The 12637-nt window shown below is 45.7% G+C and overlaps 1 protein-coding gene across 5 annotated transcripts in view; it reads left to right on the forward strand.

Moving 5' to 3' along the window:
* Positions 1-12637, forward strand: part of Ifnar2 (interferon alpha and beta receptor subunit 2) — a 39046-nt gene that overhangs the window by 9676 nt on the left and 16733 nt on the right. For 3 of the 5 annotated variants that reach the window (XM_052741159.1, XM_052741158.1, XM_052741160.1), the window contains exons 2-5: positions 8225-8316; positions 9405-9446; positions 10254-10377; positions 12455-12624. In XM_052741159.1, the coding sequence (XP_052597119.1) occupies positions 8262-8316; positions 9405-9446; positions 10254-10377; positions 12455-12624 (391 nt within the window). In that variant the 5' untranslated portion in view covers positions 8225-8261. Of the gene's footprint in view, positions 1-8224; positions 8317-8590; positions 8667-8797; positions 8938-9404; positions 9447-10253; positions 10378-12454; positions 12625-12637 lie in introns of those variants that run through there. The other 2 variants (XM_052741161.1, XM_052741162.1) reach the window with 2 other exon arrangements.

Here is a 12637-nt window from a genome sequence, read left to right on the forward strand (position 1 = left end):
CCTGTGCAGAAGACAGTGTTTTCCCTGGTCCCTGTGCTGTGCAGAAGACAGTGTTTTCCCTTGTCCCTGTGCTGTGCAGAAGACAGTGTTTTCCCTGGTCCCTGTCCTGTGCAGAAGACAGTGTTTTCCCTGGTCCCTGTCCTGTGCAGAAGACAGTGTTTTCCCTGGTCCTCCTGACCTCCAACTGTCTTTTACCCTCTCTTCCATGCTATTCCCTGAGCCTTGGGAGGAGGAAGCGTGATCTAAATGTCCCACTCGTGAGTGAGCACTCCACAGACTCTTGTCTGAATTTGACCAGCTGTGAGTGTATATCAACTGTCATCCACTCCAGGCCACTGCACAGAGATGCTCCCCATGAGGACCGAGGCTGCGCTCATCTGTGGCTAGAGAGAAGGTTCGATAGTGTGTCCACTTAGCAGAATGATAGTTGTCGTTCCATCCCTGCTAGGGAAGAGACCGTTCTCTTCATGGGAGTGGTCTCAGGTAGGTTGGCCATGCTCCAGTAGACGGCCCCACAGCCGTTCTTGTATGGGGAACACAAACTGGACCCCGAAAGTTATTTAAAAAACAAAACAAAACAGGAAAAGAAGTCATGAGATTAGTAGAGGTCTGAGAGATCAGTTTCATATTAATCAAAATGCACTATATGCTTATATAAAGTTTTCAATAAAAATACTCTATCAACGTTTTAAATCACTAAAACAAACTCAAAGGTGAGAAAATGGACATGACAAGAGAGATTGTGGATATAAGAGAATATGGAAATGAAAGACCACAAGAATACAGTCACAGAAGCCGTGAGTTAAAGGAAAGAATGAGTACAAAATAGTGACAAAATAAATATACATATTTAATTTTTAATTAGATTTATTCATTTTCCTTTCTGAGCTTTATGTCTACATGCATGCATTGCTCTGTGTGCATGGTTAATGCCCACAGAGGTCAGAAGAGGGCATCAGATCCCCTAGAACTGGCGTTACAGATGGTTGTGAGCTGCCATGTGGGCACTGGGATTAGAACCTGGGTCCTCTGCAAGAACAACAAGGCCTCTCAGCCACTGAGCCATCTCTCCAGCCCCCAAATAAAAATACTTTAACAGCAGAAAGCCTTGATGGAAGCCCAAGCAAAAGCAGAGGAAAGACACAAAGATTAAATCGATTAGCAGAATCTCCTAGAAGGCAGACAAAGTACAGTCAAGTGTTTAGCATAGTTGGAATCCTTCGTATAGCAAAAGCGACAAGTACGACAGAAAACGTACGCCAAAACGAGACAAAAGAAATACCAGTGAGGCACAGGAGAAGGGCTGGCAGCCTAGAAAAACCAACTGGCCATGTTCTAGAAAGCGTGACTGCTCAGCCCCAAGAGGTCTGAAGCGATTTCGGTTCAGTGAAAAAGAACTAGCTAGGGATCTGGGGAGAAAAGGCAAGGGAAGGAAACATAAGCAAACCAACCAACCCAAGAACCGAGCTGCCAGCTGCCGCCAGACTGGCCGGAACCAGTGATTCTGAAGGACACACAAGAGGGAGCTTTGTCTGCCCAGCGTGCCGCTCCAGTTGAAAGTCGGTTCAGACTTTCTCAAATATGAAGGGGGGGGGGGGTTTAGAGGACCTGGAAAATGAAATCCTGGAAACAACAAATTATCATAAACAAGGTTAGAATGGAAGCCTGGGCAGCTTCAACTCGGTGCAGAACATATGGGTTAGAAGCCAGGTGAGTGCTTTACGTGGCCGAGGGTCACTGAGGCTTTTGTGGCCACGCATGGAGGTGGGGGATAGTAAGCAGGATCAGGTCTGGCAGTTGGAAGATGACACAAACCCAGACGGTCCTCAGCCAGAGTGTTCAGGTCAGAAAGCAAAAGTTCAGGCTGGGAGACGGTTCCGGGTAAAGAGCTCACAGGGTGATCAGGAGGTCGGGTGTTCAGTCCCCGAGAGCACGCCTGTAATCCCAGCTCTGCAATGAACGATACAGGAGGATTCCTGGACGTATGTGCTGGGCAGCCAGTCCAGTCCAATCTGTGGGTTCCGGGGTCTCAGTAAGAGACTCTGCCTCCAAAAACAAGGTGAGGCTGCCCTTGGACACTGTAGCTGAAGGAGCCCGCGGCTCCTGTGGAGTGTATCTGTGTCTTTAAATAAAGCTTCTGGCTGCTTTGCCAAAAATAAACAAACAAGGTGGACGAGTGGTAGAGAAAGACACCCCACATCGGACCGACCGACCGACCGACCGCTGGCTTCTGCATGCCTGCTCACACAAACCAGATCACACCTGCACTCAAACCGGAAAACCAGGGGGAAGGAGAGCAAAAACCAGTCCCTCCAGTATTTCTCAGACCTTAAAAGGCATCATTAGACTCCTGAAAACGGCTTGTTGGGAAGATTAAGTTACTGACCTCATAATATCTGGACCCGAGCAGCCACTTACCTCTGTGGGATATATCTCCAAGGTTCAGAAAAGGATGTATTTTTGTGACCATGTTTGTAGCCGCTTTTATTTTTTCCATGTTTGGTTTGTTTGTTTGTTTTTTCCATATCAAAGGGTTCAAAGAGGATCCTGGGAAGTGCAGATCCTCACCGGTGTAAAGTGTGGGCTCTGCCTTGGTGAGGACTCTTGGCATGAATAAATGGAGGGCTGACGCACTGTGCTCCATCTCCTGTTAGCTCCTCATTCCCTTTTCTAAGGACGCATCATCCTGTAGCATACCGGCTATATCGAGGTGTCTGCAGACCTCTGTTGTAAGTCTGCTAGTTCCCACCCAAACTCCAGCCAGTTTCCCATTAGTAAAAGAACCAGTGGTCCCAGTCTGTGTCTGGACTGAAGCACCCCGATGTCCCAGCACCTGCACCAGGAGGGCTTCAGTGGAACCGTGGGATTCTGCTGGTGTGACCTAGTTGGTACCCAACCATGGAGCAAGAGCATTCCTGAGTCCTGGTTAATCCTGCTGGGGAAGAGAGAGTAGCTCAAATATGAACTGGGGCTTTGAACCCAGAATGCCCCATCATAGGGTGCTAAAAAACCAGAGTCAAAGATAACTTAGGAATCTTAAGACAGGAGAATGTGAAATCAAGTGTGGGTCCTTCTACAAACAAGCCCCCGAGGCTGAGAGGGGCTAACTCCAGATTGAGACAATAAGAGCTCTGTTTTAGGAAGACCAAGCTGTTTGGGGTCAGGGAGAGTTTTAAGGGGCTTTGTTAAGAATTCAGGCAGGACTCCAAAACTGGAAACTAGAGTCAGCAAACAAGAATTTAGTTAGAAGACATCTGGTATGAAATGGAGCCTGATTTGCCCTGAACAAGGCAAGGGGAGAAGATATTTCTTGGCCCAGAGGGAGAAGAAGGGCGTGTGTGTGTGTGTGTGTGTGTGTGTGTGTGTGTGTGTGTGTGTATACAGTGTGTGTGTGTGTGTACAGTGTGTGTGTGTGTGTGTGTGTGCTCTCACTACTGAAGCAACTGAGTCTTGCTTCATATACCTCATGGAAACAAAGATCCATCACCATCAGAAAGCAGAGGATCATGGGTAGAGGCAGATGTTCAGATGCAAGTGAGTCATCTCAGATAAGATCGTGCAAGCATGCTCTGCATCCAGGAATGCTCCTGGCCATGCATCCTCTCCTCCATTAGTTGTGGTGGGAGGTGATGACTCATCACAAGGAAAGCAGGGTTATGACATAAGTTGTGGGGAGGGTGATCGGATAGCTCTGCAGAAGGAATGTGAATTTTAACCCGGAATCTCCTAAATTTCTCTAGAAGATGCTGTGGGTGAGACCTGCCACCAAGGGGACTTTTAAAATTGAGTTGTTTGTAGTTTCAGCCAAGTCAGACACTTTTGCTTTTTTACTTTTGATTTCAGTCTCAAAAGGTTTTGTTTGGGGGTAGGGGACCAAAGAATCTCTCTGTGACCTCTGAGACCTCAGTGAGAGAGAAGGAATAAGATCAAATGGGGCTCCTTTAAACACTTAAGAGCCCCTGTCTCATCTCGGAGTGGGGAATGCTTTCTAAGACTCAAACCCCAGAAGCTGAGAAAATAAATGTAGTCATTCCTTGATAACCTCAGGAGTCAATTCCAAAGATGTTCAAACCCCTGTGTGAGATGCCGTCACATAGCGTGACACCCATCCTCACCGGGCACAGTGGTGTGAGCTGTAATCCCAACACTCAGGAAGTAGGAAGGCAAGAGGGTCATTCCAAACTCAAAGCCAGCCTGATTTACATGGTGAGATCTTGTCCCAGAAGACCAAAAATTAAAAATGTGAAGACAAGGGCTGTTGATGTGGTATGGATTGGTAGAATGCCTGTCTTAGCATACTTGGGTGTGGATTGGATCCCAGCACCATGTAAAACCAGATGTGATGGCAACTCCTTATAATCCCAACATATATGAAGCAAAAGGAGGAAGACCAAAAATTCAATGTCATTCTCTGTTACAAAGCAAATTCAAGGTTAGCATAGAATACACGTAGAATACCCTGTGCCAAAAATAAAGAGAGAGAGAGAGAGAGAGAGAGAGAGAGAGAGAGAGAGAGAGAGAAGAATTGTTACCCAATTTATACTGTCCAGTTGCATGCTTACATCATGTCTAAATTGCACAGAATATCTAGTGCAGTTCAAATGATATAGGAACAGTTACATTGTATTGTTTAGGGAATAATGAAAAGAAAAGCAATTACCTATACCAGTTCAATACAGACACAATTCTTTTTCTGGTATTTTTGATCCACACCTGGTCAAATCCACTGATGCTGCATCCACAGATAAGCAAGGACAATTGTACCTTTCCATATGAAAGCATAAAAATCAGAAACTTCCAAATGGTTTACACACACACACACACACACACACACACACACACACACACACACACACACGTGCACGCGTACACAAGTCATCAAAAGGCAGGCAGAGAGCTCTCTAGAGAAGTTTAAAAAAGAATGTGACTCACATCACGAGGGGCCAGGTTCTCATACTTAGAAAGAGTCCCTGCCAAAAACAGGAAAAGAACCATAGAGGTGGAACAAAATGCTGACAGAAGAAGAATTAGACACAGCCGGGCGGTGGTGGCACACACCTTTAATCCCAGCACTCGGGAGGCAGAGCCAGGCGGATCTGTGTGAGTTCAAGGCCAGCCTGGTCTACAGAGCGAGATCCAGGACAGGCTCCAAAACTACACAGAGAAACCTTGTCTTGAAAAACCAAAAAAAAAAAAAAAAAAAAAAATTAGACATAACCATTGAGTGTGTGGAAAGATACTCAACTCCCACCCAGAATAAGAGAAATTAATATTAGAAAAAAATTATTTATAAATTTGATTTTTAAAAAAAGCGTTGGATGATGCAGAGAGGGTGTGGAGGGCAAACACCTCTGTGAATTGGTACAGCCGGAAAGGCTGGCAGCGAGACCACGTCTATCCAAGTTAGAATGTTTAGCCCCCTCGCCAAGGCTCTACTGTCAGTCCCTCCAGACCCACCTTCACCGTCTTCTCCGAGGCTCCTGTCTTCCAGGCACACACCACCACCCTAGTAGAGTTTAGACATAATGAACTATGGACATAATGAGAGCTATGTATGTGTCCTTTGTTCCCACCCCGAAGCCACGGTGGCCTGGAAGTGCCACTTAGTTTCCCGTCGTAACTCTTCACCTAAGATTTTCTCCTTACAAACTCGTGTTGGCTTTTGATGTTTCTCTTCGAGGCCAGAGTAGAATGCCACCTGTTGCTAGCAGGAGGTGGTAAACGTTCCCTGCTGGTGGACATACATCTCATTCACATGTTTAAAGCTAGACCTTATTCAAGTCTTCCTTAAAATGTGCTAACTGGCCTGTGCTGTGCACTGGAATAACCTAACGGCCATATACACACTGTCTTCACTCATTTTGTGCTACAATAATAGAACAGCACAGATTGGGTAATTTTAAATAAACAGAGACTTATTTGGCTTACAATTCTGGACACTGGGAAATCCAAGCTCACAACCACAGCAGGAATGACTGGACCAAAGGGAGACTCAATCCCAACACCAAATCCTACAGTCCCATATCCGCCATCTACGTCCTTGGTGATATCATCGGAGCTCTAACCATCTTGGGCAGCCCTGCCCCTCCGGTTCTGCCTGTGGTGCATATGGCCTTCTCCTTGGACCAGCTCCAACTCGCCACCTGCAGCTTTCCTTGGTGGACATCCCACATTCTTGACATCTCTGGTAACCTAGGGTCTCCACTGCAACATGGGCTTAACCTGCACAGCCTCACACACAGCCTGTTCAGGAGATGCATGCAAGAAGTGCATGCTACGCCCCCCTCAGGAACTTTCTGAAACATTGGTGTAAGACTCCATTAATCTACTCACTCTTGGGTCTTGCACTCCTACAAAAAAAAAAAAAAAAAAAAAAAAAAAAAAAAAAAAAAACAGCACCACACAGAACACCAAGATCTGCTGCCACCTTGAGATGTAGGCTGGCCTCCCTGGACCACACCCGCTGTCCAGCGGCAGCTTTCCAGTAGGGAAGGGGATACCATTGTAGTCTATCTATCTCTTCAGCTGCTTTCTTTTCACGTGAAATGCCTTGTTATAGCCCGGAGCTCTCAATGGGTGCCATCTTGCCTTCAAGATAACGTTCTTACGATCCTCGTTGAGTGCAAACTCTCTGGTGTCTCTTTAGTGGCGCTAACATCTTTAAAGTCGCCAGTGTGTCATCCACACCCACCTTGCCCACAACTTTAAACATTCCCTTCCTCGCCAGACTGCATGATTTTCTGTGCATTTCGACCTCACCTGTTGCTCTCCTTCACCACACAGATGGCTAAGAGTGATGAGCAGTAACCATGACAGCCTGCGTGAGCATCCTGTCTTTAGTTAAGATGTCCTCCCTCAAACAAATCAGTCCATTACTTCCAACTCAGCCTACTCAGGTTCTCAGGACACAGGCAGATTCTTTGCCAGACTACGGCACAAATGACCTTTAGCCAACTTCCCTGTAGAGTCCTTGTCTCTCTGAAACCATCTGGGTACAGTCTTTACTGCTTGTATATCTGAGAGCATTTTGGTCTTCTGTATTCCTACTTAAAGCTTGAAGCACTTTTTAGGCACTTAAATGCTGCTGTAGCCAACAGCTGCAAAATCTTCCACATTCCTCCGGAAAACCATTCCAAAAGCTTAGGAACCACTTGGTCAAGGTTGTAACAGCAATGGCTACACTTGTTACCAGTATTCTGTATTAGTTACTTTTCCCACCGCTGTAACCAAATACCTGAACCAAAGCAACTCAAAGGAGGTTGCCTTGGCTCACGGCTTGAGAGGGTCTAATCCACCACGGCACGGAGGACATGGCCGAGTCAGTGGTGGGTGGAGCAATTTCACGGGACAGTGTGTCCACAGAGGCATACTGTGCAACTGTATTAAAAAAACAAGAGCATTTTCTCAAATTTATTTTTAGGAGAAAATGTTCTACCTCTTGTCTGAAAGAAAGGGAAATACATTTGGCCAGGATGGTGGTGCCTGTCTGTAAACCTAGCACTTGGGCGGCTGAGGCAGGAGGCTTGCTTAAGTTCAAGCCAGCCTGTGTCACATAATAATAATATAGCGTGGAGTGGCCTTAATAATTTCACCAATAGTGCTGGAGAAACGGCTCAGCAGTTAAGGGTATACACAAGATTCACATTCTGATCCCCAGAACCCATGAAGGGTGCCTCATAACCGCCTGTAACTCTTCCAACTACTTAGGCTTCCATAGGCACCACTGCTCACACACACATACCCACACACGGATACGTAGTTAGATATTTATATATTTTTTTTAATAATTAAAAATAAATTAACCAAGTGCCTATTTCCTGTTCAAGCATTTAAACTTTTACAAAGTCTCCTTAACTAGGGATTGGTACCACAAGCTGGATGAAGAACTGAGTAAATCAATGGTCCAATCCCAAGGAACTGGGGAAGATGAAACCAAGCATGTGGCTGCCTTTTTGTTCATGCTGGCTTCAAACTCCCTATGCAGCTGAGGGTGACCTTGAACTTCTGAGTGCTTAGATGGCAGATGTGCACCACCACACTGAGTTTATGCGAGGCTGGAGACCAGCCCGAGGCTACCAAGAGAACCACATCTGCAGCTCGAATTCGGCTAATTCTTCCTCACCCTTTATTATCATATTCCTCTGTGTGTGTGATATATATACATATATTACAATTTAATCGGGTACTTCTGAGTTTTGATCACCTCGATATTCATTTCTTTCAGATGTGAGAGCAAGGAAAGGACTTCCAAACTCACCAGGATGCTTTCAAACCGCCCCTTCTCCGCCATCAGTGTACTCAACCTGTGTCTTGTGGGTAGGTGCTACCTTTCATCACAGCTGTTAGAGGAGCAAGCCTGTGTCCCTGTCACTACACAGCTGTTAGAGGAGCAAGCCTGTGTCCCTGTCACTACACAGCTGTTAGAGGAGCAAGGCTGTGTCCCTGTCACTACACAGCTGTTAGAGGAGCAAGCCTGTGTCCATGTCACTACACAGCTGTTAGAGGAGCAAGGCTGTGTCCCTGTATTTAAGTCAGAATAATGTAAGGTACACTCGTATTAGGAAAATGTCCTTGTTTTTTGTAATCGAAGGGTGATTGCTCTCCATACCCTTAAGCCTAATCCACAGTGGAGTTTGGAAGAGGACAACCCCTTCATCTCTTTCCAGGTACACAAACTGAAAATCCAGCCCTGAGCTTGGCTTTATGCATTTCATTTATTTTTTTGTCCTTTTCTTCTCTACAGTTCTATTTTCTCACACCCTTTCTCTTCTTTCCTCTTCACTGTTTCACCTGACAGATGACCACAGTGTTGCGTGTCCCATCGTTTGTCCTTAGGGAATCCATGAGTGTGACAATTGTCTCAGTGTAGGCATCCGTGGATAATGTGTAGCACCCATGATCTCCACCCTCTGTAAAATGCCAGGAACCACACTGCCCGTAAGTCACTGCAAGATCTGGAAATAGACGTCCCCCCTTACCTGTACCCACTCCAGGGGACAACACTTACTAATTCCCATCACAAATACCCTCTCATCTTCTGTCACCCTTGGTAAACATCTTTACCTTTAAAGTGTATTAATTACCAGCATGCTTATTTATATTCTGAGATATATTCCATATAGACAGCTGCTCCTCAGATATTCCCTCTTCCTACCCAACCCTTACTATTATGTCCGGTCCCAGAGACCTCACTTTACATCTGCCCTGAATGCCATCCTCAGATCATACAAGTGTCAGTGGTACCAACGTTGGCCAGGGACATTTCTGTTCTCCACAGTATTTTTGTTAGCACAAGCAAATCTCAGTGTTAACTGGCGCATGTATGTCAAAGACTCTGAAATTTACAGCGATGCTTATAATCTGAGCCCAGAATAAACCCCACTGTAACTTGTTTTTCTTCCTAGTGTATGTGAGCCTACAACTTGCTTCATCATCTGCTTTTGAGGGTAAGAATTATCCTGAGTTTGACTAAATTTAATGCAAGGGTCAAAGTGTCAGGCTTACAGACAGAGAAAAGAGAAGTTTGATCTCAGATATGCTGACAAGTTTATTGGAATCCTTTGTCCCTAAGAGGAGCTAAGATTGTCTAACTGCAGTTGTCATTATTTGTCTCCTAAAACTATCATAAAAGAAAAAAAAAAAAAGAAACACTAGAGGTCATTAAGAAGACCTCTTACAGGGACACTGAAGTTTTTCATCTCTTGTTATTAAAAGAATGAAGAAACGAAATATAATCCAGACATAATTTCTCTTTAATTTCAAGTCTTCTACATATTGGTTTCAGATAAAGGAAAATAAGTTTTTTAAACTAAAATTCCTCCTCTGTTTTTGTGACCAGGGGAATAAAAGTTCAATGGGGAATTGAGTTGGAGAAAGGAAGGGATGGAGAGAGATAGAAAGATAGAGAGAGGGAGAGGGAGGGAGGGAGTGTGGAAGCCCACCCTTGGTCCAGAATGAGCTTGGTGATTTGGGGTCCCCAGACCGTGCAGTTGCTGAGCTGGAGAAGCCTTCGTCCCAGTCCGTTTAGGGGGCTGAGTCCGTGTTGGTGAGCCCTCCTGCTCTGACAACACTGTCACAATCAACTGAATTGCTTCAGTTCCCGTGTCCAGTAGACTTCCTGCACTTTCCCGATGCCAGGAGGCTTCCACAGGGGCTTCTCTGCGGGACTCTAGGTCTGAGCTCCTAAGCAGGAGAGCAATCCTGAGTTCCAAATTTCATTTTTTTTTTTTCTTGTCATCTCCTCTTCCCTCCAGAGTCTCCAGATGAATCCTGCACTCTAAACCTGACATTACGAAACTTCCGGCTAGTTTTATCATGGGAATTAAAAAACAAATCCATTCCACCAACTCACTATACCTTTCAGTACACAATCATGAGGTTGGTTGACATTTCATTTTCTTCTCTTCCTGAACATGTTCTCTTTCTTTCTATTACGCGATTTCTCCCCTCAATATACATACTTCCTGTCCCAGATTTTTTTAAGTTAATTTGTATGAGTGTGTGGGGGAAGGGGTGCGTGTGCCTGTGGTTGCTGAGGGCAGAGGTTGATGTTAGCTCTCTGCCTCTCACTCACTCTCTTCCTTGGTTTGTGAGACAGCCTCTCTCACTGGGCTTGAGGATTTTGGTAGGTTGGCTGGCCAGCAAGTCCCGAGGATCCTACAGTCTCTGTCTCCCCAGGCCAAGGATTACAGGTGCTGCCTCCATGACCTTCTTTCCGTGTGATGCTGGCGATTGAACTCAGGTCCTCAAGCTTGCCGGACGGCACTTCACTGACTCAGTCGTCTCCCCGACTCTCTGTCTTGGATTTTTTTTAAAATTCAGGACCTTAAAAGGCCAGATTCAAGGGCTGGAGAGATGGCTCAGAGGTTAAGAGCACTGGCTACTCTCCCAAAGGTCCTGAGTTCAATTCCCAGCAACCACATGGTGGCTCACAACCATCTGTAATGAGATCTGGTGCCCTCTTCTGGTGTGCAGGCATACACGCAGGCAGAACACTGTATACATAATAAATAAATAAATTAAAAAAAAAAAAAAGGCCAGATTCAAAACACCGATCCTTTCTTAATTAATTTGAATTCTTTAATAACCCCAAGCTATATGGGGGCAAAGCTTGTGTTCATAACCAAAGCCAGACTCTTGCAGTTTACACTTTTCACGGTGATCCCTCTTCAGTCTCTCTGACGTTGAAAGGTCTCACTTCCCATGGGGCTCAAAGGTCTGTTGACCAAATTGATGGTTTACGTCCATGTTTCTTTACTCATGGAGACAAGTTAGACTCCAGAAAGCCCTGGTGGACAAGCTTGGGTCCAAAGTCATTTGGTCACTGACCAGCTTAATATTTAGCCCAGAGTTTTTGTCTCTGCTTAAGGGTGGCTACAAGGGGAAAAGATGGAACTGATGGAGACTACCTTGGCCCTCTTGTTCTCACATTCAGTGGCCACTTTCCTACATCCTTGCTTTGACCAAGTAGCTCTTTGGAGAGAGAGCGTGTATATGTGTAAGCACTGTCCCCTGGCCCAACATATCCTTTTCCTGTTTCTGTATCTGCCTTCCAGCTGTTAAACTGGCCAGGAGAGAGCAAGGTCTCTTGTGAATTTCCCTTTCTCCTGCCGAGTCTTGGTTTTTATCTGCTTGTTGATCACACATGTCGTAACCCACCCATTCTAGTTTCATTTCTGTTCCTGTGATAAAATACCCTGGCTGAAAGGAACTTGGGGAAGAAAGGGATTTATTTGGATTACAATTCCAGGTTACAGTCCATTGTTGAGGGAAGTCAAGGCAGGGACTTCAAGCATCTCATCACCGTCCTGAGCAGACAGAGAACCAATGCGTGGGTTCTTGCTTGCCAGGGTCATTTACTCTAACCCCCAGCTAGCTTGCTCCGTGAACTCTACTCACGCAGTTCAGCACCCAGCCCAGGAAGCAGGGCCACCCACCTTCAGGGTGGGGCTTCCAGCCTCAATTCACGATCAAGACAGTCATCTACAGACATGTCCACAGGCAAACTCGATCCAGATAGTTCTTCGACCCTAGGTTCTCTTCCCTGCCAGTGTTAACACTGGCAGTCAAAGCTACCCGGCTCTTTCTCTTTCTTCCTCAAGCTTGGTGGATCCGATGTCCATGTTGTCCCTGAACTAACACAGTTCTGACTCAAGACTGAGCATCCATGGAACCAAAACCCTTCCCTCTAGGCCCAGGTCTTCAGAAAGAAGCTGGGAACATCACTAAACAAATAAAGCTATAATGTAGCAATGGAAATGAACCCTTAGGGGGAAAAATCCAGAAGAGATTAAAAGTGTGGGGACAGGAGAGTTTACCATGTTCAGTTTTAAAATAATGTAAGCGTGGGACATGTGGGCAGAGCCCTAAGGGAAAAGAACGAGGTGCCCAAAAATGGCCTCTCAGACCACATATGCTCAGCTTTCCTTTTTCATGTCTCCCCCACCCCCCAAAGCAAACCAGAAGCTCTGAAGGTTTTGGAGAACTGTACAAACATCACGGAATCATCTTGTGACGTGACCGATGAGTGGGGTGACATGAATGAGAACTATGTTCCCATCATTGAGATTTACAGAAGAGACTCTGGGAAGAGCCATTGTGGAGACTCCATCTTAGCCACAGACAGTGAGTGGGTCTC

The sequence above is a fragment of the Peromyscus californicus genome, unplaced genomic scaffold (assembly GCF_007827085.1).
Source record: "Peromyscus californicus insignis strain IS unplaced genomic scaffold, ASM782708v3 Scaffold_16__1_contigs__length_79575227, whole genome shotgun sequence".
In the NCBI taxonomy this organism is placed as follows: domain Eukaryota; kingdom Metazoa; phylum Chordata; class Mammalia; order Rodentia; family Cricetidae; genus Peromyscus; species Peromyscus californicus.